This window comes from Engystomops pustulosus, chromosome 8 (genome assembly GCF_040894005.1).
Source record: "Engystomops pustulosus chromosome 8, aEngPut4.maternal, whole genome shotgun sequence".
NCBI lineage: Eukaryota > Metazoa > Chordata > Amphibia > Anura > Leptodactylidae > Engystomops > Engystomops pustulosus.
Window position 1 is genome coordinate 71994792 of NC_092418.1, and position 25062 is coordinate 72019853.

The 25062-nt window shown below is 41.7% G+C and overlaps 1 protein-coding gene across 1 annotated transcript in view; it reads right to left on the reverse strand.

Moving 5' to 3' along the window:
• Positions 1 to 1621: 1621 nt before the first annotated feature.
• LOC140075375 (aldehyde oxidase-like) overlaps positions 1622 to 25062 on the reverse strand; it is a 48476-nt gene continuing 25035 nt past the window's right edge. Inside the window, exons 20-35 of the mRNA XM_072121176.1 lie at positions 21115 to 21211; positions 18159 to 18283; positions 16902 to 17035; positions 15831 to 15918; positions 13929 to 14015; positions 11832 to 12023; positions 9819 to 10046; positions 9387 to 9482; positions 8799 to 8927; positions 8244 to 8318; positions 5782 to 5834; positions 4959 to 5073; positions 4385 to 4450; positions 4064 to 4252; positions 3196 to 3363; positions 1622 to 2396 (exon numbers count right to left, since the gene is read on the reverse strand). Coding sequence (XP_071977277.1) covers positions 2346 to 2396; positions 3196 to 3363; positions 4064 to 4252; positions 4385 to 4450; positions 4959 to 5073; positions 5782 to 5834; positions 8244 to 8318; positions 8799 to 8927; positions 9387 to 9482; positions 9819 to 10046; positions 11832 to 12023; positions 13929 to 14015; positions 15831 to 15918; positions 16902 to 17035; positions 18159 to 18283; positions 21115 to 21211 — 1893 coding nt within the window. The 3' untranslated portion in view covers positions 1622 to 2345. The remainder of the gene's footprint in view (positions 2397 to 3195; positions 3364 to 4063; positions 4253 to 4384; positions 4451 to 4958; positions 5074 to 5781; positions 5835 to 8243; positions 8319 to 8798; positions 8928 to 9386; positions 9483 to 9818; positions 10047 to 11831; positions 12024 to 13928; positions 14016 to 15830; positions 15919 to 16901; positions 17036 to 18158; positions 18284 to 21114; positions 21212 to 25062) is intronic.

A 25062-nucleotide genomic window follows, 5' to 3' on the forward strand; every position in this document is an offset into this window, starting at 1 on the left:
CTCTTCTTCTGGAATATACTGACTCTGCAGGACCAAGGATGACCAAGACCATGTGCTCTTGTCCACAAGTGAGGTAGCAGCACTCTCCAATCACCTTCCAGCTTGCTTTAAAATAAAAACACAACATATCATTGGTTATAGACAATAGATATGTTAACTGTTTCCCTCCCAGACAGTGGTTCCAGCTGCAGTTACAAAGTTCCCCACTTTTGTAGACCTCCTAGCAAGGTGATCAGTCTCCATAGGCAGCTCCTAACATGGAGAGGGCGCTATTTGCAACAACTAACTACCCTATGCATCGGCAGGGTTCTTGCAGAAGCATTGAAATTATCATTACTTTTGAGGCTACGACACCACTGCACCATGTGGGCATGGAGGGGACGGGCGCTGGTAGGTTGGGCAATCACAAGGAATCCTGCCCCGCGATTTTAAAAACCTGCGAAACTGCGCCAGGTCTGACCTGTGGCAATGCTGCCCAGCAGAGGCCTCTTGATGTATCAGTCGGGGGTGTGGCCTCAGTCGGGGGGTGTGGCCCTTATCATACACTGATAAATAAATTCCCCTCTATGTTTGGGGAATTTCTCCAGTGATGTTATTGTGCATATATTTATGTAATTTATGTGTTTAGTGGAGACAGGGGATGCAATACAGCTGCATCCGCCCCCAATTGAGTGCAAGTCGCTCAGAGGAGGCAGCAGGGTGGAAATCCTGCTTTTTATACAGTATACAATGTATACTGGCCAGGCTGAGGCAAAAACTATGGCTTCATCTGCCTGTATATGTTTTTTGTATACTCATGTCTACATGAGCCTCTATTTACCATCTTTTGTTGTTTCCATTACGCTAATCGGTCATGTAAAATAAAGTTTAATACCAAGTATATATCTGTTACACTTTACATTATAAAATGTAATTACATTACTAAGTGCAATTAGTATTTCATTTAGGGATTGAGATGATACCAAGAACAGGTTTTTAACCCACTGCAATACTACTGTGATATGTCCTTTCAGGGCATACTTGTGCTGGAATCTGTGTATACTGGGGATCTGTGTATACTGAGGGGTTATGTATACTGGGGGGCTGTGTATACTGGGAGGAGGCTAAATTAGGACACCTAATAAATTCTAGGAGCTGTAGATACTATAATTTATTAGGGTGACTAAATAAAGGATGTTTTATGTGGGGAATAGTGTGTTCAGTCATGTTGTGAAGATAATTTATATTTAGGAACACGGACCATTATACTGTAAGTGACTGTGGTATTTTTAGGGGCGCCGTGTGGAGTTGTGTGGCATAGAGCTGAAGACGTTTGACTGTGAATTCAGCAGAGATAAACCATGGCCGGGAGAAATCGTAAATAAGTTCTCTTCCTGATGGAGCAGATCATCGCCTGTAAGGTATTAGATGTCACTAATGTCTATATCACTGACTGACTACTATTGTGTACGGTAGCATTATCTGCCAGGTGCACAGGCAGGGGAAGCATTTTCAAGTTTCGCCTCAGGCAGGAAAAAGACTAGAATTGGCCATGCCTGGGGGGCTAGGCAATCTGTACCCTAATACGTAATACTGTATGTCCTGGTTTAAAAGAATTATGGAGGGACCATACGCAATAATATGATATTTCAAATCACTTTATGGATACCATACAGAGTTCAGAGGAAGACATTAGTGTATCATATTACATCTGTATTTGTGTAGATGTTCATCAATTCTTAAGTAATAGAATGCATTGATTACAATACATTTATGGATTGCTAGTATTTACCAATTAACAATGCAACTTCCATCCCTTTAAACTGGAATTGATTTGGTAATACATTTTTGCTAGATATTAAATTAGCTATATATCTTCCCACAAGCTATTAAAATATTGTGTAAAAGAGGTCTTTCTGGACATGGATGCTCAGGGTAGACATTTGATAATCATTTGGCAGTAGTAAAGCACCCAGAACCCCACCCCATACTGCGGGCCCTGAAAGAAGCACAGGGTATAGAGCTGTACCCATACAATGTGCAGTGGTCGTTTCTGTTAATCATTATCTTACTTACAGAAATCCCTTTAATGCAGTGTCCTCCTTCCCTTCCCATGCCAGAAAGCCATTAACAGCTAAATAAGGAGCGGATCCTTTTTCCGGGGACACACCAGAGTGTAAATATGCTTGGGTTAAACCCACTAAATTCATGTGGTTGACTTGCTTTAAAGGGAATGCTTCATAAGATTAAAATAAACAACCAAGAAAAAGCTCATAAAAACCTGAGAAAGGCAATCATTTATAAAACTATAAAGAAATGCTAAAACTATCAGATAGAAAACATGGACTGCTTGGCGGTATACAGCTTCATACATTGATGGCCCAAGGTTTAAAGGTCCCAGGTGCATCTTTTGGTATCTGCAACAAAGAATAAAAAAAAAGTTGCCCACATTTATTATTCATTCTTCGCCAGAATTCTGGTTCAAACAGTTTGCGCTGTACTCGCCACAACACAATAAAGGAGCGGTCCGGTGAACATTTGCAAGCCCTTTAAACAGGGTGTGCCAGATTCATGAAGACAGTGCTCCAGTCTTCATGAATCTGGCACACTCTGCAGCATAGTGAGAGAAAGTATGTGCAGTTTGCCTCATTATTAGTAAATCTGGCCCACTGTCATGGAAAGAGTCACATAATTATACGGTATTTGTAGTAGAGTTTATTAGCTATATGATGATGAATGGAGTTGTAGTTCTATAAAATTGATGGTTTTCAGAAATGCCTTTAACATGATATTGTGGTGGTTTGAGTCTTTAAAGGGGCCACAGTTTTCCTTTTAAGTGTGCAGAGTGCAAATTCAGTATTTCTGGCGCATGTTGTTCATGAATCTGGCACTCCCGGTACTGTCCTGACAGAGTGCCCACTTTTTTTAATGTCAGACTTTGCATGTCTTTGCTCTGTGCAACAAAAATAGGGAGCATACACCTCGTAAATACCTGTGCAAGCAGTTTGCACCTAAAAGAATGTAGAAAGTCTGACAGAGAACTGGCGCACGGCCCTTAGTAAATGCGCCCCATTGTGTATTCTCAGTGGGCAACAGGGAGAAAGCCAATGACAAACATCTCTGGTAGCTTCACTGAGAATATAACAATTGGGCATGCTAAAATCTAGCATGCTCTACCCTCCTTTATCCAACATATATTATGTGCTTAAGACATACCATATTGGTGAACTGGTCTCCGCAGGCCATTCTTATCTTTTCGGGGGTCGCTGGACTGTTCAAAGTGAAGAGCTCTGGTAGTCCCCTCTCTTTTCTGGCATATATGAGAGCATCTTTTATAGCAAAATATATAGATGAACCAAGGAACAAAGCTGGTTCTCCAACGCCCTGTATCAAACAGTACAAACAGGACATGGGATAAAAATATCTGACAATCAATAAACAAACGTACATCATACTGGACACAATGTCAGTGCTTATAGTGGCATCTATGTAACTGGTACATGTTATTACAGACTTCATTCCAAATAGATACTACCTACTTATTCCCTGCAGAGAGTGTCGGTTGAGTCACTTTTTATTGCAGGGAAGATCATGAAGGGTGTAGCCACATGCAGAATACAGTTTTATCGTATATAGGCCATCAAAACTATGTAAAGCCAAAATTGTGTGTTGCAAAACCCCACTGATTTATGGGAAAAAACAACACGTTGCTGTGGTATTGTGTATCACAAGCTAGATCTTTACACAAATGAGCATATCCTTTTATACACAGAGCGTAAACCTGTTCTTCATGAACTAGATGTCTACACTGTATGATCTTTCATCCTAGACTTTTTTAAGTATGTAAAACATTTTAGTTAGTAATGTTTTCATCAGTCTGGCTTCTGAGGTGTGCTCCTAATCAGGTCTGAGAAGGTGAGATTAGGACTGAAGGCCTTTCTATGAGTTTACAGACCGACTCATCGACTCATCCGGATATGACATCCCCCCATGTCCCAAAATGAACAGGACCAATGCATATGCTAAGGCAAAAGTTTACCAGTTACAGCATAAATGAATCTACTAAGAGAAATATATTCCATACCTTCGAAGAGTATATGGCATGAGGGTTTGGAACATCAGTGAGCAAGGAAACGTAGAACTGTTCAGGGACATCACAAACAGCAGGAATCTTATACTGAGCTGGGCCTCGTGTGTACAGTACACCTTGAGGAGAGAATTTCAGCTCCTCAATTGTGAAAAGTCCAAGTCCTTGAACAAAAGCACCTTCAATCTGAAAATATAAACGACCATATAATACCACTGGAACATTGATCATTACTATCACATATGCCACAATAAGACTGTGTTTACGTGGGTAACACTGTACTTTGTATGTACTATGTAGTAACTGCGTTAACCATACCTGTCCTATGTCCACAGCGGGGTTAATACTGCTTCCAATATCCATAACAATATCTGTCCGAAGATTCTAAAACAATATAAAATATGTGTGAAATGTTAGGAACCAAATGAATCCTTTATTATTTATTAAGAAGGTGGCATCACAGAGATCAGCCATTCTGCGCTTTATTTTCCTCTGTGTCCCACCAAAACACTTCTATGAAGTGACTAGGTCTGGTTCCTCATATTATACTATTATTCTTTAATGTGCACTTTTATTTGAAGTAAATCAAGTGCAACTTGGCCAAATGATTTGGTTTCTAAATTTGTCCAAAATAAGAAGGTCATTTTCACCTTTCAAATCCCACTACCATTTCAGAACCGGTCAGAGTTTCCTTGAATGCAGTAAATATGTACTGTGTATCCGTTTGGACCACTGCTCTATGTTTTGCTGCATACTGCTAGTGATTGTTTGCAGCAGTCCCAATGGAGAGTACACATAAGTCATTTCTGCCTTCTCTCATGCAGAATTCAGGGAAAGCACCGCAAGTTAGTGTTAAAAAGAAAGAACATATGGTTGGTCATTATATTGATACCTTATGATCTCCAGTCAGGCAGTCTATTTCAACCTCAGAACAAGCAACTCCAAATACAAAGTAGTGAGCTGGATTGCCTTCTCCTTTCTCCCAGTTCATTTCTCTGCCGAATCCTCTGCAAGAATAAAACAAATGGTATAGAACATCATAGATTGTTTAAATGAATCAGTTGACATCTACGACTGACAACCTAAAGAGGCCTATAGGACCTGGCACCTCAGAATAAGCCAGTAGTATTGTAAGGTCGGTGGTACACAACAACAGTCTGTTGGTTAAAAACGGACTGTGCACCGGCTGGATTTCCCAGACTGACCAAAGAGGACATGACTATGTTCATTGTAGCGATATATGATGCAAGGAGTCCCTTCTTTCCCTCAAAACAGAAGCCTAAACTGTGATCATGAGTGGGGACTCCTTGCATCATATATGACTACGATGCAGAGTCCCGTCTTTTAGAAATTCAGCCAGCGCATGGTCAGTTTTTCACACCAGCTAAAGCCATGTACCACTGGCCTTAATGATACAGGGTAGCTGTTACAGACTTTGTATTGGGACCCAAGGAATTTTAGTTAGCTTTGCTTCTCTTGAAACAGTATCATGAAAAAAGTTGATGTGAATTGGGGTTTCCATCAGCAGCAAGGCCTAAAGTCTGAACCCAAAAGAACAAGGGAAAATTCTTAGGTTTTCAACAAGTCAAAGAAGTCACTGATGGAGAATTAAAATTCTAAACATATTTTTTTTATTTTATTTGATCTAGCATTTGGGAGTATCTTAAGCCATTTTTTAAAAAAATATTATGAATCTGATCCAAATAAATGTTTACCTGAAAAAACCTGTAGCAGAGAGGCTTATTGACTGCAAAAACGCTGAATTCACCTACATTGAAAATATCAGACAAAAACAATAATCAAAATACACGTGAGGACTAAAACTCAAACTCAAGTTGATTTAACAAGGGTAATTGATATTGATGAATTGTTCCTTAAGACAAGTCATCAATAACAGGTCACCTGACTCCGGGCACCTACACAGATATGCTCTGGATAAAACGAAAACAGGGAATAAGCTGCACCATGTGACATTCTTTGTGTAGTGGCCAATTAGGTTACTGGAGCTCAATTCTGTTCATCACTGTTAGTCATCACCAAATCCTGTGGTAGCATATTCCATTGCAAACAAAGGGATCGTAAAGTGAGGGAATAACTTGTATTTTATTTGCTAAAACTTGTTGCACCATCACCTGTAGTTTGCATTTTTTCCAAAGTAAATTAAAGCAATTAAATATGTAAATGTTACCAGGGCTTCTCTTTTATCATGTTGTGTCTGTGATCTGGGTCTAGGTATACGCTACCTGGGCTGGATTCTGGCCTGATATTATCCTGTTGCAGGCTGGACTTATATTAACCTGAGCCTGCTCCAAACACAGCCTGTTTTAGCTGCATTGTGCGGCTGACACCCGTAAATGGTTCTGGCACCCGAGATCGGTGTTGACCTCCTTAAGTGCCATCATCTAACGCAATGGCACCACTTGTGATGGTGTTGCGTGATTCAATTCGGTTGGAGCCCCCACTGACCTCACTTTGGGCGTTGGTCAGTTACTATGACAGCAAGACCCCAACACAGGCTTCCGTAACAATTATTTTTATAGGAGGTCAGTACATGCCATGGAAAATTAAATACTGCTGCTAGGAAGTACAATTGGATACACAGAAAAGCAATCCCTTATAGAGCTTTGTACATGGAAAAATAAAAAAGCTATGGATTTTTAAAGAAGGGAAGCAAAATTGAAAAAGACCATCGGTGTGAAGGGGTTAAATGAGAAGCTGGTGGCAGCACTATCATGCTGACAGGGTTCCATTTCAGTGGGACTAGTAAATGGGGTCTCTCTCTCAGCATTCCCTGGTTGTAAGCAAGTGTTCTACCACATTGGGATTCACATGGGCCGATCTCTCTCACTTCCTGTGCCTCTCTGAACCTGTGTGTCCAAACTTGTCTGAAAATGCAATGGTTGACTGAGCTAATGTGCACCTAGGGGGTGCTGAAAGTCAGAAAAAGGTTAAATAGTATAGGTCCCATAGAAAAGACCCCTAGGAACTCCACTTATAATGTGAGACTAGTTCTAATATGATACATTTTTTTGACATGCCTGTTTCCAATTACAGACACTTCTAATAAATCTCCCCCTACATAAATTAGTTGTTCGGTTGTCTGGCACCCTCTAGTGGCCAGTTCCTAGTAATGCAGTTTAAAGGAGGAACTATAAAAGAAGTTACTATAAACCGTTGTAGTAAGAAGAAAATGCAGATCTTAATATAAGTATTTACTGATAAAAAATTGTAAACTATGAAAATGATGGACATCTGCTAATAGATGAAGATCATGAATAGGAGACCTCCATGTGTACAACACATAAGATCATATTACTGTGTTTGAAAAGGACTTTCATTTTGAAATGGGAAAAATATAGTACTTTAGGTTTCGAGAACATGTAGCTAACTGGTAGTGTTTTTTAGTTCCTGCATATTAAATAGGATTGATACCAATCTCATCCATATGCAGGTGATAACCTGCTGTGGATACTGGGTGCTGAATTCAATCTTTACAATGCAAAAGTAGTTCTGTCCCCTGCCGCAGGAAAACCTCAACTAACTGCTGCAGCTGTTTTTGGTTGGTTTCTACTGCCATTAAAATGACTGAGGTATAACCTCTGGACATTCCGCAGTGATGCCCCACAATTGTTCCTGGCAATAACCCAATATCAAAGGAATGCTGAACTTTTATTTTATGCTGTAAGTTACAGTGTAAAGGCCCTAAAGGTTAAAAAAAACCTTTAGTGTAAAAGAATCAAAATGTAAACTTTAAATCAACCCCCTTGACAAAGAACAGCTATAAAATAAAAAAAATAGCAGATTATGTATGCTCAAATATAAGTAAAAGGAAATTGTTTGCTGTTTTACCAAGCATAAGAAAATGTATTAAAAAACAGTATGCTATCAATGAAAATGACAGGTTGTCTCACTAAAAATTACTCCTTACAGCTTACATGCTTCCTTATGAAAGTATAAAAAGAAAATCTTCCAAAAATGTAACTTTTTTTTTTTAAAAAAAAGGTAAACTAGAAAATTAAGTTGTGGCTTTTAAAAGATGGAAATTAAACAAGAGGGCTACTGCCAGAAGGGGTTAAAGTACTTTTGGGAGGGAATTATAAAAGTGGAGATAAAATAAATTCTTTGTCCTGTTATATTCTTAGTATTATGTCACCATAGTGTAGGCAAATATTCTTACCCAGTCCTTCCATGAACCTTTAGGATTTGCGTCTTTAATGGGTTTCAGACGTTCCATGAGTTTCTGGCATGCGCTCTGAGAAAGCAAAAGTCTTTTATGTACACAACTTATCATAAAAATATGATACAAATACACTACAAATAGGATGAAACCACCCACAAGTTCTCTGGGGTTTGTCTCACAGTTTCATAAAATTATACTTCAGCAGCAAAATGTATATACAGGTTACGTACAAGATAGCGTCCGGAGGTTTGTTCTTAAGTTGAATTTGTATGTAAGTCGAAACTGTATATTTTATAATTGAAGTTCTAGACAATTTTTTTTTTGCCCCAGTGACAATTGTAGTTTAAATTTTTTTTGCTGTAATGTGACGAAGGATCATCAATAAAGCTTCATTACAGACCCATTACAACTTATCAATGCAGTCTGGGACTATAGTAAAGCATCCAGAGAGCTTCACCAGAGTTCGCAGTGGGCAGAGGGGTCCGCCTGTAACTTGGGGTCGTCTGTAAGTCAGGTGTCCTTAAGTAGGGGACCGCCTGTATATTAAATTACCTGCACGGCCATGCCATTGACATCAGTCCCCAGAGATCCCCCAGACACCATTGTGTTGGGGACAGAAGCTGTGTTAGTTTCAACTACATGCACATCTGATATTGGGACCTGAAGTTCGCGACTTGCTATCTAAAGAAAGAAAAAAGAAATAACTTTAGTATCAAATAAGTATTCAGTTGTATTATAGTGTATTGTAGTTTTATTTGTTTTTTTATGCAGTATGAAATACATTGAGGTTAGTTAATGTTTTAGCTAGCTATGAGTATTCATTTTTACACCTTATATTTAATATATTATGTGATTATTTTTTATGGATGATATCTAGAAAAATTTTTTAAAGGAAACTTAAACTACTACTGTACATAAGAGGAATAATTGTAGTCCTACAAACACTATCAGTGAAAAATGAATGTTTTTTAAAGGTGTAAAGGACGGGTGTGTATAGATATAGAATGAGTGAGCCAAAAACAAACATATGTACCCCATGATCTGTAAAGTGCAGTGGAATATGATGGCGCTATTTAAATATAATTACACTTATTAAACAAGTCAAATTATTTTAATTATATTTATAATTATAATTATTACCTGTGAAATCTTTGTGTGGACACCTTGTCCCATCTCTATTCCGCCATGACTGACCAAAACGGATCCATCCAAGTAGATATGGACAAGAGCTGCTGCCTACAACCAAAGACAACAAATAACTTAATAACTAATTGACTTGATTATGGTTTTTACATTCACTACTTGAGTAAAGAAGACTGACATAAATACTGGATGCCTCTTCATGGAATGAGTGGCCCCGATGTTCAGGTTCAGGTTTCTGGTTAGGCCCACGGGTTCGGCCAAACAGCCAATCCGGCAATATGTCCAGGTTGCAAGGCAAAACCCCAGACCTGAACTGAAACATTGGTTCCGGTCTTCTCTACTTTTCGTAATAGAAAGCATTTCACCGATTTAATTGCAACATATTTTGTATATATTGTGCTAATCCTAAAATAGCACAAGTGAAATTACCTGCCCAAAGAATTTAAAAATAGATCCAATGGGAAATTTCATAGGGATGATGGCTAACCCCTTCTTCTTCCAGTAGTTCTGCTTATTAAACTCCTCAATGGCCAGCCTTCTGTTGTTGTAAGATGACTTTTCCATGCACTCAGTCCAGCACATTATCAACGTTCGGGCATCTATCTCCTGCTTCAAATGGTTCTGGCCAATTCCCCTGTGCAGATTTATCTCCCTGACCTGTAAGACATGATTGTTAAGTCCATACAATAATATACATATTACTAACATCAAAATGCACATTCACATAGATGTTGCAGGTCCTCTGAAACGGGAATAGGTATTATCCACTCACACTGTATATACAGTATGTCTATTGAGTGAATGGTGTAAACATGCAAATTCCAGACTTTGCAATAGTCAGACTTCTGGATAACAGGAATGATTTCCCCGCTCATTTAATGAAATTTCACTTAATGTCAATTATCTTATAGGCAATACTCTGACTATGTTTGTTGAAATATGTGAGTTGACTATATAACAGATCTTCCTGTGGGATAGATGCTTCTTTGAGCTTTTTTCTAATGAAATGATTAATGCAGATTTAATTATATGTTTGTTTTTTTTTTTGCAGAATTCTCCAATGTATCATTTTGTTATTTATAATAGTTAGATTAAAGTGGTTAACCTGGAGTACAATTCCGTTTTTATATATGGCTGGGGAGGGTTAAAAAAATTATACTCACCCATATCTCTGTTAAGCCATAGTGATGCCCGTCCATGTCAGCCTCTGTTTGTATACAGAGGCTGCCAGCTACATCCTGACCACAGCAACCTCCCTGCTACAGCATTAGTTTCAGGCTGTAGCAGGCACTTGGCTGTGGTTGAGACAAACAGTGGGTGTCGCCAAGGCATAACAGTAGTGGGAGATGGGTGAGTATGAGTTACTTTTTAAGCCATGTATAAAAATAACGGACAACCCTTTAAAATATAACAAATAAAATCATGATGCATTTAAAGGAAACCTACCACTTGAAGTGGCAGGTTTCAGATGGAAATACCGAGCACCAGCTCAGGGTGAGCTGGTGCCGGAGCTTATTTTTGCCAGTGTTTTAAACCGCAGTACGCGTTCAGCGCTTACCATGCGCGCGACCGTGCGCGCGGCTACATAGGAAGTGAAGGAGAGCCGTGCACATGGTAAGCGCCGAGCGCGTACCTCCCTGCGCCGGCTATAAAGTTTAAAAAGTGTTTTAAACCGCAATACAGCGGTTTAAAACACTAACAAAAATAAGCTCCGGCACCAGCTCACCCTGAGCTGGTGCCCGGTATTTCCATCTGAAACCTGCCACTTCAAGTGGTAGGTTTCCTTTAAGTGTAAAATTAGAGATTCTGTGCTAGACCCTGGTATCTATCTCTTGAATATTACCCCTTTGGCTTTAGGCAAACACCGCTCAAAGTTATTCCTACATCTCGTTACAGCTGCAAAATGTCTTATATCCTCGAAACGGGTCCTAGAGGTACATGCTATGGAATGTTTAATAGCCATCCTGAATAACAAATTAGAGCATTTTGACTTAATTTGGGCCCCATGGGATGACTTCTGGAGGCATAAGGACAACTAAGGACACGTAAAGTGTAAAGTATATGGGAACATTTAATGATACCTGCCACTCACCCTCACCCTCCACCTTTCCTTGTGTTTCTTTCCATTGTCCTGTTTGGTTATACTGGTTAACTGGGGAACTTTTTTACTCTAGGATTCATGTTAAATTGTATGATGTTTAGGTTATAAAGAAATGTTAATGAAATGCCACATGTTGAATCCTTAACTATGAATTGAAGATATAATTGTTATCTCCACTGGTGTATGCACTCCATGTTCCAATGATTTATGTACTGTTAATACTTAAAATCAATAAAAAGACAATTATAAAAAAAAATTGGAAATTCTGTGGACATCCAAAGCGATGTGTCAGGTAAAAGTGGCCCAATCGAACAGAGCTCTCCAAAAAGTATTTTTCGCACCTTTTCAGGTGGGATCCCAGTCTTAATAGCTATTTCACTCATCCAGGTTTCCGTTACAAAAGCAGCCTGTGGATATCCAAATCCCCGGAAGGCAGTGTTGGATGGTAAGTTAGTCTTGCAGGCACTTCCTTTGCATCTGAGATTTGGTATTTTGTAGGCACTGTCCATGTTCATTAAACCAACCTCTACCACCTAAAAAATAATTAAATATATTAAAAATTAATTGTTGGTTAAAGACACATATGACCAAGTTTCTTTTTTTTTTACTTATGTCTCACTGTTTGGTTTTAATAACCCTTATTTTTTGATTGTTGGGTTCTTTTTAATTCTATCGTCTGTCCATGATCGTGGGGGCTGCCATATTCCCTGAGCTTTCCTCCTGCTCTTTTTACAGTATTTTGCCATATGCTTTACAGCAGCCTCATGTCCATAGAAATCAATAAGCTCAGTAAGATCTATGGGAGAAACATTCTCTGTGCAGGGAGTAGTATTTGGCCTTGTTGATGCCAGAGGTCAGAGGAGAATGGGCAGACTGGTTCAAGCTGATAGAAAGGCAACAGTGACTCAAATCGCCACCCGTTACAACCAAGGTAGGCAGAAGAGCATCTCTGAATGCACAGTACGTCGAACTTTGAGGCAGATGGGCTCCAGCAGCAGAAGACCACACCGGGTGCCACTCCTTTCAGCTAAGAACAGGAAACTGAGGCTACAATTTGCACAAGCTCATCGAAATTGGACAGTAGAAGATTGGAAAAACGTTGCCTGGCCTGATGAGTCTCAATTTCTGCTGCGATATTCGGATAGTAGGGTCAGAATTTGGCGTCAACAACATGAAAGCATGGATCCATCCTGCCTTGTATCAACGGTTCAGGCTGGTGGCGGTGGTGTCATGGTGTGGGGAATATTTTCTTGGCACTCTTTGGACCCCTTGGTACCAATTGAGCATCGTTGCAACGCCACAGCCTACCTGGGTATTGTTGCTGACCATGTCCATCCCTTTATGACCACAATGTACCCAACATCTGATGGCTACTTTCAGCAGGATAATGCGCCATGTCATAAAACTGGAATCATCTCAGACTGGTTTCTTGAACATGACAATGAGTTCACTGTATTCAAATGGCCTCCACAGTCACCAGATCTCAATCCAATAGAGCATCTTTGGGATGTGGTGGAACGGGAGATTCGCATCATGGATGTGCAGCCGACAAATCTGCGGCAACTGTGTGATGCCATCATGTCAATATGGACCAAAATCTCTGAGGAATGCTTCCAGCACCTTGTTAAATCTATGCCACGAAGAATTGAGGCAGTTCTGAATCAAAAGGGGGTCCAACCCGTTACTAGCATGGTGTACCTAATAAAGTGGCCGGTGAGTGTGTGTGTGTATATATATATATATATATATCTCTTTAAGTAAAAGTTATACAATTTTCCCATATACTTTCTGTATCAATTACTTGAGGTTTTCAATATATCTGTTTGCTTTCATTTTATAGAAAGCTACTATATTTATTTCCATTGGATAGAAATCCGTCCATGGTCATGTGATGTCACACAAGTGAACGAGGCGTTATTATTATCACAATTACTCTCTATGATAATAATGGCTTGTGCACCTGTGTGTCCATCACCATATTGGACAGATTTCCATCCACAAGAAATAAACATAGAAGCTATCTATAGAATGAAAGCAAGAAAGAGATCTTGAAAACCACAAGGAATTGATACATAAAATACAATGGAAAATTGTATAACTTACTGAAACCCCTTTAAATGCTGCCATCAGAACCCCTACAGTTTACCAAGTGTCAGTCTATTATTAGGCTTCAGGTCTCCTATATGCATTAGATAAAAACTTTGGCCAGCTGGGGCCGTTAGGAATTTGGAATTTGACCACTCAATCCTTTAGTTCTTTAGCAGGTCGCTGTCTCTCTCTCCATTTATTTAACATGCATGTTTCTCCAAGCCAATGAGAAGATGGAGCTGTCTGAAGAAGGCCTTAAGTGTCATTTGTGTTTTTTAAATAGAAATAGTGACATGAAAAATATTTTTTTTTAAATGTATTGTCTGGAAAAAATCTAATTAAAAACTCACAAGTATAGAGTCATCTGAAGTTGATCCAGCGTTATTAAAATAGGAAACATCTGCAGCAGTTACACTCCCATCATTCATGAAGCCAACCTAAAAGATAAATATTAGTCATTGTAAATTAGCTCTATACATCTTTATAGCAATCTAAGCTCCTGTTCACATCTGTTAGGTCTTTAGTTATTTCTTTCAGTTATTGTAAGCCAAAACCACAAGAGGTTAAACTCACAGAACCAGTGCGAGTCATTCCAGTGATTACAAAAAGGCAAGGGTCCATGCCACAAGTTGGTGGAGAGGGGAAGGGTGTGCGCTGCCTATTTTTTTTGGATGGATTAATGGTCCATCATATGTGCACAGATTTTATGTCGGACTTTTTAATGCAAAATGCTTAGACAGGTATTTAAGAAGTGTGTGCGCCACATTTGTGTCGTAAGCAACCCCTTTGTGGCGCAGCTGCACTCGGCATCATACGACGCAAATCAGGATGCATTTCGTTATTCAGTCGGACCTTGCTTCTGATTTAACATGTCGGACAGAATTGTGTTGCACGTTGTATGTTAACCCCTTAAGGACGCAGGGTTTTTTTTCCGCTCATTTCTCGCTCTCCACCTTCAAAAATCCATAACTTTTTCATTTTTCCGTTTACAGAGTTGTGTGAGGGCTTATAGTGTGCGTAACAAATTTTACTTTGCAGTGATGTTATTTATTATTCCATGCCGTGTACTGGGAAGCAGGAGAAAAATTCCAAATGTGGAAAAATTTTTTAAAAGGGCACGTGCGTCACGTTTATGTGGGCTAAGTTTTTATGACTTTCACTCTGCGCTCCAAATAACACGTCTGCTTTATTCTTTGGTTAGGTGCAATCGCGGTGACACCAAATTTATATAGGTTTTATTGTGTTTTAATACATTTTCAAAAATTAAACGAATGTGTACGAAAAAGAAAAAAAAGTTTGTCATCTTCTGATGCTCATAACTTTTTCATACTTTGGCGCATGGAGCTCTGTAAGGTGTCATTTTTTGCAAAATTAGAGGACATTTTCATTGCTGTCATTTTGAGGACTGATTACATTTTGTATGCCATGTAAAAAGGTGTAAAAGTCACGTTTTGGACATTTGGGAGCCATTACCCGTTATGGAGGTCACTGCCGGCAATAACCGTTTTTTATATTTTGATAGATTGGGCATTTTGGGACACTGTGATAACTAATGTGTTTGTAATTTTTACTGTTTATTATGTTTTATATCAATTCTAGGGAAAGGGGGGTGATTTGAATTTTAAATATTTTATTAATTTTTTACATTTTTTAAACTTTTCTTTTCTTTTTTTTTTTACTATTTCTTAGACCCTCTAGGGTACATTAACCCTAGATGGTCCGATCGTTCCTACCATATACTGCAATGCTACTGTATTGCAGTATATGGCATTTTTGCTTATGATTCATAACAATGAGCCACTGGCTCATTGTAACGAATCTGCGGTAACCATGCAGCCTCGGGTCTTACGAAGATCGAAACAAACATGGCGGCGCGCATGCGCCACCATGCTTTAAGTGCCGCCGGCGACTTTTCCGGTCGGCAGGGCAGAGGTTAACACCCGCGATCAAAGCAGCATCTCTGTTTGAGCAAAACTCATCTCTGTATAAAGAGGGCTCAGCCCGTGAGCCCTCTTCATACACACTTCATAGTTTTGCGGCGGATATATCCGTTGCAGAGCGTGAAGGGGTTAAAGATGCAGCAAAAAAAGGGTGGTGCACTCTGTCGGGGTAGTGCAGGGGGCGCCAGATTCATGAAGAATGTGCGCCACTGCATTTAGTAAAGTTTGCACTCTTGTTAGTAAATGTGCCCCCAAATGTTTTTCTTTCTCATTTTTGCCTCCGGGAACAAGAGGCTTTCATCTTTAACTTACTTTATATTTTCCAAGATACGGATGTCGTCCTCCAGTAATTAACATGTCATCTCCACGTTCCAGAATACAGCGGACTGCACGCTTTGTCCTGAGATTAAAACAAGCATTAGCAAAGAAAGCCTTCACAAAAAAGTGTTGTTCAGGATCAGGAACCTAGAGGTGAGGATGATACGGCCGCATACAGTCCCCTGCATCCACTTCTATGTTTCGTTTGGAGACAAAAGGCACAATGTGATGCTTAGCGCTCAAATGACCTTGTATCCTCAGCAGTCGGGAGACTAATCCAGCTGACTTTATAGCTTATGTGAACTAAGAACTTGAGGAAGTGGGCACCAGTCACATTCTCTCATACAAAATGTAGAAGAAATTTGAGGATTTACTCTCAGACATGATTCTTAGACATCCATTATTTAATGCTGTGCATTTTGGCAACTCTATGACCTTTTGATCATTTTTATTTAACTTTTTATGGTTGGCAAAATAGTGAAAAAGTGTTAAAGTTTTTTTTTTTTATTCTGCCATTTTGGGGAATGGAAATTCCTGAAATGTTTAGGTATATTTTGTTTATGTATTTATACATGCATACTAGGAAAAGGGAGTGGGTGATTTGAACTTTTACTTTTTTTCCAATAAGTTTTTACCTTTTTAAATTTACTATTATTTCAGGTCTGTGGCATCCGTGTAGGTCTAATCAGTTCTTAAATATGCTGCAATACAACTCTATTGCAGTATATTGTTAATATACTATCTTTCTATTACAGTCTGAATCCAGCAGTGACAGGTCTGGGAGCCTCCTCAGGCTTCAAATTGTCATGGCATCCAATCAGTGCCCACCAATGACATCAATATGGCTGGGCTGTACTGGTGCTGTGCTTTAGGTCTTACAGGCAAACTATCACAATTGGTGCCAGCACCTCTCGTTTCAGTTAGTTGGAAAAGCCTGCTGTAAAATTTGAGGTCCAGCCTTTTGGATATTTTATTCCAGCAGCCAAGTGCACTGGAAGATCCATTGCGCAAAACTTTGGTCTTCACCAGGGGGTTTCTATAGAACAGAACATTATTTTCACTTACTTGTTTGCAGCAACTGCAGTAATTGTTGCAAGATATCCCGTTTTTGTATGTTTTCCTCCAAAGGCCCCTCCAACTCTCTTCACGTGACATGCAACCCTGTTGGCAGGTACGTTCAGTGCTGCACATATAAGGGCCTATAGAATCATAATAATGACAATCTATTATTCTAAATACGTGTTTTATATTTGTAGACCAATATGCAGAGATGGAATGCCTAAAATAAAGAAAAAAAATCTGTGAATATGATCTTTTATTTCTAGTGGATTTATGGTGATTGCCCTTCATCAGTACAGCACTGGAATGGATGGGCTAAAGGCTTTTATGGAAATCTAGAGGGTCACTCTTTCTTCTTAGAGCTGCATAAAAGCAAATGGAGTCTTAAAGTAGCTTCACAGGCTGTTACACTGTCTCCCCCATCCCCTGGGGTAGTGCTCCTTAGACACTGTAACAGCCTATAAAGCTACAGCAGGGATGGCCACTGGCAATGACCCCAAGGCACTTGTGGTTCATTAACATGATTTTAAGAAGGAAGATTTTAGAAGAAAGGAGGCCATGAATAACAAATAACCAGAGTCAGAGTGCCTGGTTTATAATTATGGATTTTGATGGTAGATTTCTATTAAGTTCAGTGGAAGCTGAATTCCGAGGTGGACTTAGCTCCACCTAGAGGTGGCAGAGGCAGACAATTTTATTACTCCATCCTGTATATCTGAGATTTAGCAATGTCTTTATATCATATTTTTGCTATAAATACAATGAAAAATCTAGTTCTGTGATCTATAGGGGGTAAGGCAGAGTTTGAGGACTTTGTTTGAAAAGCTCTCTTACATAATAAAACCAATATGGTGGGGGCATACTTTATTTTCCACGGAGCACTAAGACATCTGGTATGCTACTGCTAAGCCAGTAATGTATTTCCATGCACAGTCTGAATGTTACAGCCCTTCCTCAGTGCAGAGGTGAGGGGGGAAAACCACTAGCTATATTTTTGAATATGAAGCATAATGTCAACCAATCATCAACAACATTGTAGATTGGTTTACAATTTACATTTAATTTTTTGTGGCTACAAATAGGCAATATTTTTTAATGCAACATACAGCACAATATGTAAATATGGAGCTGGGCCGCTACACATAGCAAAGAGACAGTCTGTGTATTAACAGCTGATGTCTGCAGGGGCCAAGTAAAGGCTATCCATTGATGTTGAGATAGATCAATAACAATTTGCAGACAGCCGCTTCAAGGTTACTTCACCTGTGTGTGAGTTGTATCTTGAGAAGCCAAATAGACATCCATTTCTCCATCTTCTCCTTTAGGGACAGCTCGGATACTTTGTGTCTCCAAGTAAAAATGTTCTTGCCCCCCTAAAAAGACTTCACCTGTAATAGTGACATAGACAGGGAGAGAGAACTTTTGAAGGTGTAGTCATTCCAGGACAAAGCGCTTAAATTTAAAATGCACTGATCATTTGAAGCCAGAGGAGCAGCATCAGGTAAGCTGCTAATACATGCAGTATTACAGCCTTTGCATTGAGCAGGACAGGTCAAATAATGCTTTTTATTAGATACATTCCTTACATTGACCATTGGGTTTAAAGCCGTTGGTTTCAAAGCTTTTGTAACAATAGTGGCCAACATTGTCCTTGTTGAAATTGGTCAACATCATGTATCATAATAAGCATATACACTACCGCTCAAAATTTGGAGTCACTTAGAAATGCCCTAATTTTTAAAGAAAAGCACATTTTCTTTTAATTAAGCTAATGTAAAATGAATCATAAATATACTCTGTTGATGTGGTAAATGACTATTCAAGCTGCAAACGACTGGTTTTTAATGCAATATCTACATAGGTGTATAAAGGCCCATTTCCAACAACCACTCCAGTGGTACAATGTGTTTGCTAAATGTGTAAGAAGGCTAATGGATGTTTAGAAAACCCTTGAAAACCCTTGTTCAAGTATGCTAGCACAGGTGAAAACAGTTTGGCTTATCAGAGAAGCTATAAAACTGACCTTAAACTGGTTGAGACTCTGGAGCATCACATTTGCATGTTCTCACAATAGCCAGAAAAAAAGAACTTTCATATGAAACTTGACAGTCTATTCTTGTTCTTAAAAATGTGGGCCATTTCAATTGCCTAGAAAGTGAAGATTTGCTACAACGGTGTGGACTCTCTTCAGAGTAGAGCACAAACAGGCTCTAACTAGAGTAAAAAGAGAAGAGAAGTGGGATACCCCGTTGCACAACTAGTTGCAGGACAAGTACATTAGAGACTCTAGTTTGAGAAACCGATGCCTCACAGGTTCTCAACAGATTTTGCCCCACCCGGCTAACAATGCCTGCTGATAAAGAGTTACAAGTCCTTCCTATATCACCTAAAATTAGCTGCCAGTGAGGCACATACTTAATTACAGCCATTTTTCTGATATGCACATTAGCTTTTCTGACTCTCCTGAGAGAGGAGAAGAGTCAGAGATACCAGTGAACAACAACCCATTATTGTGACTGACAGCTCTGTGTCCCTTCAAATCCCTGCTCTGCCTCCTTGCACTTAGGGACTGTCTGCTAATATTCAACTACAGATATATAAAGCTAGATTGGAAATATTGGGGCAGATTTATCAAGCTGTCTGGAAGTCAGAATATTTCTAGTTGCCCATGGCAACCAATCACAGCTCCTCTTTAAAATATTCAAGAGCACTGGTAAAATGAAAGCTGAGCTGTGATTGGTTGCCTTAGGCAACTAGAAATATTCTGACTTTCAGACAGCTTGATAAATCTGCCCCATTGTGTCAAATATTTTACACGGTGCCTTGTGTTACATTCATGACATGTGACCAGTGACATCATCGCAGGTCCTTAAGACTTCTATGAATAGCAAACTGTACAGCATGTATTTGATTACATGAAATCACAGCAGCCTCCATGGAAGATGGAGAGGTGTAGAAGTCCATGGAGGCTGCTATGACTTGTGGTCTGATACATGCATGGGATACAGTTTGCTATTATTAAAATTTTAAAGGACCTTAATTGTCACTCTGGTCACATGACATAAAGTGTGATCAGTAAGGAGGCATAAGGCATTGGGAGGATTAGATGGGAGGGGCTGGCGGAGCAGGACATTCCCCCTCTGATGTCAGCTAATATAAGATAAAAGGTGATTTATGTGGAGGTAAGTGAAACTATTTTTTAGCTCAAATAAGGGTGTCAGTTATTAGGGCTCTATATGAACCTGTCACTGGCTGTATATGTGCAAATGTGGTGACAGGTTCCCTTTAAATAGTACCTGCCAAATGCAAGTGTCAACCTCTACAGTGAAGAGGTGACTCCAGGATGCTGGCCTTCAGGGCAGAGAGGCAAAGAAAAAGCCATGTCTGAGACTGGCTAATAAAAGGAAAAGATTAATATGGCAAAAAAAACAGATATTGGAAGATTAGAAAAAAGAGTTATAGACAAACTAATCTAAGTTTGAGGTGTTTGGATCACACAGAAGAACATTTTTAGGATGCAGAACAACTATAAAGATGCTGGAAGATGCCTGACGCCATTTGTCAAGCATGTTGGTGTGATGGTCTGGGGTTGCTTTGGTTGCTAAAGTGGAAGATTTGTACATGGTCAAAGGGATTTTGAATAAGGAAGGCTGTCACTCCATTTTCCAATGCCATGCCATACCCTGTGGACAGCACTATATTGGAGCCAATTTCATCCTATTGACCCATAGCACACCTCCAAATTATACATGTACTATTAAGGGAAGAAGCAGGCAGCTGGTATTCTAGCTGTAATGGAGTGGCCCAGTCACCAGATCTCAACCCCATTGTGCTGTTGTTGGAGCAATTTGACTGTATGGTATGCAAAAAGTGCCCATCATGCCAAGCCAGTTTATGGAAGGGTCTTCTGGAAGCACAGGGTGACATTTCTTGAGATTACCTCAGCATATTTACAGCTAGAATGCCAAAGGTCTGCAATTCTGTAATTGAAGTTATAAGGAGAAAATTATTTAAATCCTTGTCATTGTCTGGACTATATTTTCTATTCAATTTGCAAAATAAAAGTATGAGTTTTCATGGAAAACACAGAATTGTCTGGGTGACCCCAAACTTTTCAGCAGTAGTGTACAAAAGTATGGCTCTCAGGAGACCATCAGAAAGGGAGATATACAGAAATATTAATTTTCTCTAACTCTGTTCCAAATCAGTGGTACAGTACCTTCATGCACCTGATCAGCTGTTTCAAATGCTTCTTCTACATTTCCCACCTCCAGTTGTCTTTGTGGTTGGTAGAATGAATTGTTGTTAATGGCTTCCTAGAGTATAAAGTATAGAGGAAAATGTAGCAATTTAATGGGATATTTAAAAGTGTGACCGTCATTCTGAACAAAAAAAAACTAAAATACATAATTCTGCTCCCGGTGTCCCTGGGAATCATTCCTCAAAATATTTTGCCTCTTGGTCCTCATTTAGTATCTTTTTTGGCCCATAGCAACCAGGGTTTCCAGCTCTCGAATAAACTACATCCAGCAAGATGGAGGGACGGAGCCTGCCTCCTGTCACCTCATCACAAGCCGCGCTGCTGACCAATGCGACCAGAGCTATCTTACATCTACCTATCTATCCATCTCATATCTATCTATCTATAATCTATCTATCTGTATATCTGTCTATCTATCTGTCTATGTAACACTCCAGCACAGCACATGAGGGCACAGCATATGAGGGCGCAGCTTGGAGAGTGTCTCCTGCCATTTCCTTGTGTGAGGTGATGGGGGAGCGAGGGGGCTGCAGTTTCTGTCAGTGTGGATTATGTGTTATACACAAGTGTAGGTGCAACATCCACCACCGGGGCCTAGCCCTTGAGGTGGGGCCTGGAGACAGCCTGGGCCCACGGTACCGGAGTGGCTGGCGGTTGCGGCCTAAGCACGCTATTGTCACGGTGCTTGGTACGGGGGAACCGGAGGGCTGTCCTACAGCCTGGCAGGTCTCCAGCAGGGTGGTGTTGGCAAGAAATGATGAGGGAGAGGCTGCTATAGCGGATCTCCCTGGGGCAACCCCTTAATGTCCCGAGTGTGAGTCTCTGGGTGATGGACAGGGTGCCGGTGATGAAGGCAGCCGTATTAGCAGGGACCAGACGGAGACAGAAGTTGAAGAAAACAACTTACAGTTCTTTATTTGAACCGGCAGGAACCGCAGCAACGTGCCTTTAACAGGTAGATGGAGTGCTGAGATGTGAGTTGGAGGGAGCCTCAGGAGATAGTTCACCAGCCTGGATGTAGAGGGCAGGCTGGGAGGCAGCTGTGTCCTGGTAGGAAGCTTCAGCTTGTCCTGTGGGGCTTCAGGTATCACCTTTAAAGGTAAGATGATACCCCTTTTCCTCACTACACTAACTCTAGTCTGATACTCCACTCTTCAGAGGCAGGGGCTAGGCTCTTCCTGCTCTGGTATGGGTTAGACAGAGATTTCTCACTCACTCACTGATCTCTAAGCCTACAAGATCTTCTCCTCTTCTGGGAGAGACTTCTCTCAGAGTTCCCCAGAACATTCCTGGCCAGGGGGTTTTATTACCTCCCTTTGGTCAGGTGGTGGCTGCTCCTCCAATCACATCTCAGATTACAAAGGGCAGGATGTAACACAAATCATTGGACAATAGCATCTTGCATCATACAAAATACTTAACCTCTGCCTTGCCAGGCAGGATTCACCACTGCAATATCCCTATGTCCTATCAGGACCATGTAGTTTGATGTGATTACATGCAGGTGGGACGTATTCGCAAACACTCCCTCGCCATTGCATCGGCGAGGGTGTTGCATACCCCGGGGGCAATTGAAAGAGCCGCCCTCGGCTCGACTACAGATGTTTTGAGGGGGCAGAGGTGGATAAGGGCACTTCTGGGAAGTGCAGGCTATGTGAGGTGTAGGGACAAACCGCCCATGGTCCTGGAGACAGGCACCTGGGTTGGTGTCGGACTGAGACAAAAACATGTAGCTGTATGACAGTTGGTCGCTGACGCCATTAAACCGAACTGTACAGTAGGAAAGGTGTGGTATCATGTCCTGTAATCCACTCCTTGCACCAAGGCCTGTATATTTGTTGTATCAACACTTCTTCCCTGGCGGCAATTATATAGTGTGTGTATATGCATTACATTGGCATATGTGACACGAGTACCTCCTGACTGAAAACCTTACCCATGTATGGGTGGCATCCAGGTGTTAACTCCGTAACACCCCCGGTCCCCGTAGGACCCGCAGTTTACGGACTACCCCCACGTGCAAACCTCGGTTTGAGGGATAAGGTAGCGGTCAGTGTTTTACAAAAAGACGGTCCGACACAGCCACACTACAACCTGTAAAGCCTATGAAAGGGTTAATGCAGACTACTGACATAAATGACAGTGTGCAAACAGGTAAATTCACATTGGCTTAGGAGCCCAATGGGTACACATCTTGAACGTTACAAACGTTACAGAGGTAGATCGGCTACTCAGGGTAGCAAGATAGCAAATGTCTCTTTTCCTGCAAAGAAAAGGCATAAAGAGTGCAAGCAGAATGTCCATACCTAAAAAGGAAGGCATTAAGTGCAAAATGATAATAAATTAAGTAGCAACTTTTCCGTGAGGTTGGCAAAAGTCTCTCAGAAGGTCTCTAGTAACAAAGTCCATCTTCTGGGTACAGCCCTTGATGTGGGGAAAAGTGCACTCTGCTGTGGCAGAGGAAGGGCAGTGTATATCATAGCACAGGGCAGTGTATAATCTCTTGACTGAGATAAATAAGGGTAAGAGTCTCAGGAAAGTCTCTGGCTCTATGGGGAAAGGACAGAAATATACAATATGTACACAGTACCTGAAGTGGGCTATAGCCCTTCAGGGGTTACTCTGCATCGCTGGGTTCAGCAGAGACAGGATCCAAAGTCAGTAGGGAATCCTGTGCATCCTCAGCGGGAGTAGGTGCCGGCTGGGGACACCCGGTGGCAGTAGCGGGTACTGCAGGTGCAGCAACATCCTCCGGACCTTCAGGGGGAGGAGCGCTATCGCCCGGGGTGTCGGCTGTTCCAGCCGGGGGCTCAACTGAGCCAGGGACCACGGAGGGGTCCAGAAATAAATAGACTGGGACCTGCGGCAGCGCCGCAGCTCCCTCCAGCTCTGGTTCTTCCGGGGCCAGGTCATCACCCCATTGGTAACCGGCAAGGGGAGATGTGGGTCTAGACGGAACCTCCGGACAAGGTTCGCTAGCCGGGATGTCTTCTCCCACAGAAGAGCCGCGGGACCTGGCAATACTCCTGGCAGGGGAAACGGTGGGGGTGGCGCCCTGGATCATGCCCGGCCCAGGGATGGCAATGGGACCCGTACTCACGATTACCGTGGATGGGGCATTCACGTGGGTCACCGCCCGGGGACTCGCAGCCGAGGAAGAAGAGGTGTTCGGGGATTCCGGCCACTCGTCGTCCTCATACCAGTCGTCATACGGTGGGTAGCGGTCCTCATCGGAGTCGGGGATCCGGATCACACCAGCCGCCCAGGGTCCTCGGGGCCCCTCTTGCAGGGAGAATTCAATGCACTCGCCTGGCTTCAGGTTGTGCTGGCTCTCCGGCAGATCAGGCCTCTTGACCGACCGGCGGGGTATAAATACTTCCCGTCCGGTGTAGTCCTGGGTGGCGAAGCCATAGCCACGCTGCTTATCGAAGAACCGGACCATGCCGGTGGTGCGGTTCTTTTCCACCCAGGCTCCAGCTGTAGACCGGCCGGCCAGGTAGCGTTGGGCCTCCTTCTCGCGGCGTCGCTGCTCCGAGACAGCGTCCCGGAGTCGCTGGCGGGCGGCCTCACCTCGACCTCGAGGCTGCGGAGGTGCCGGTGCTGGGGCTCGTGGCTCCGGTGCAGGCTCGGATCTCCGTGATGGTCGGGCAGGTGCCGGAACAGGAGCGGGAGCAGCCGGAGGATCAGGAACCGTCACAGCAGGGCTAGCAGGCCGAACAGCAGGGACAGTAGGCCTCGGAGCAGGTGGCACAGCAGCGGTAGGCCCAGGCGCTGGCTCAACAGGAGTCGGGGCCTCCCCACGTGGCGCCTCCACGTGGGCCTGCGGTACCGGAATGGTAACCGGGATAGGTACGAGGAACCGCCCGCGTGGGACCTGGTACTCCGTCACCGTCTGGACATACCTCC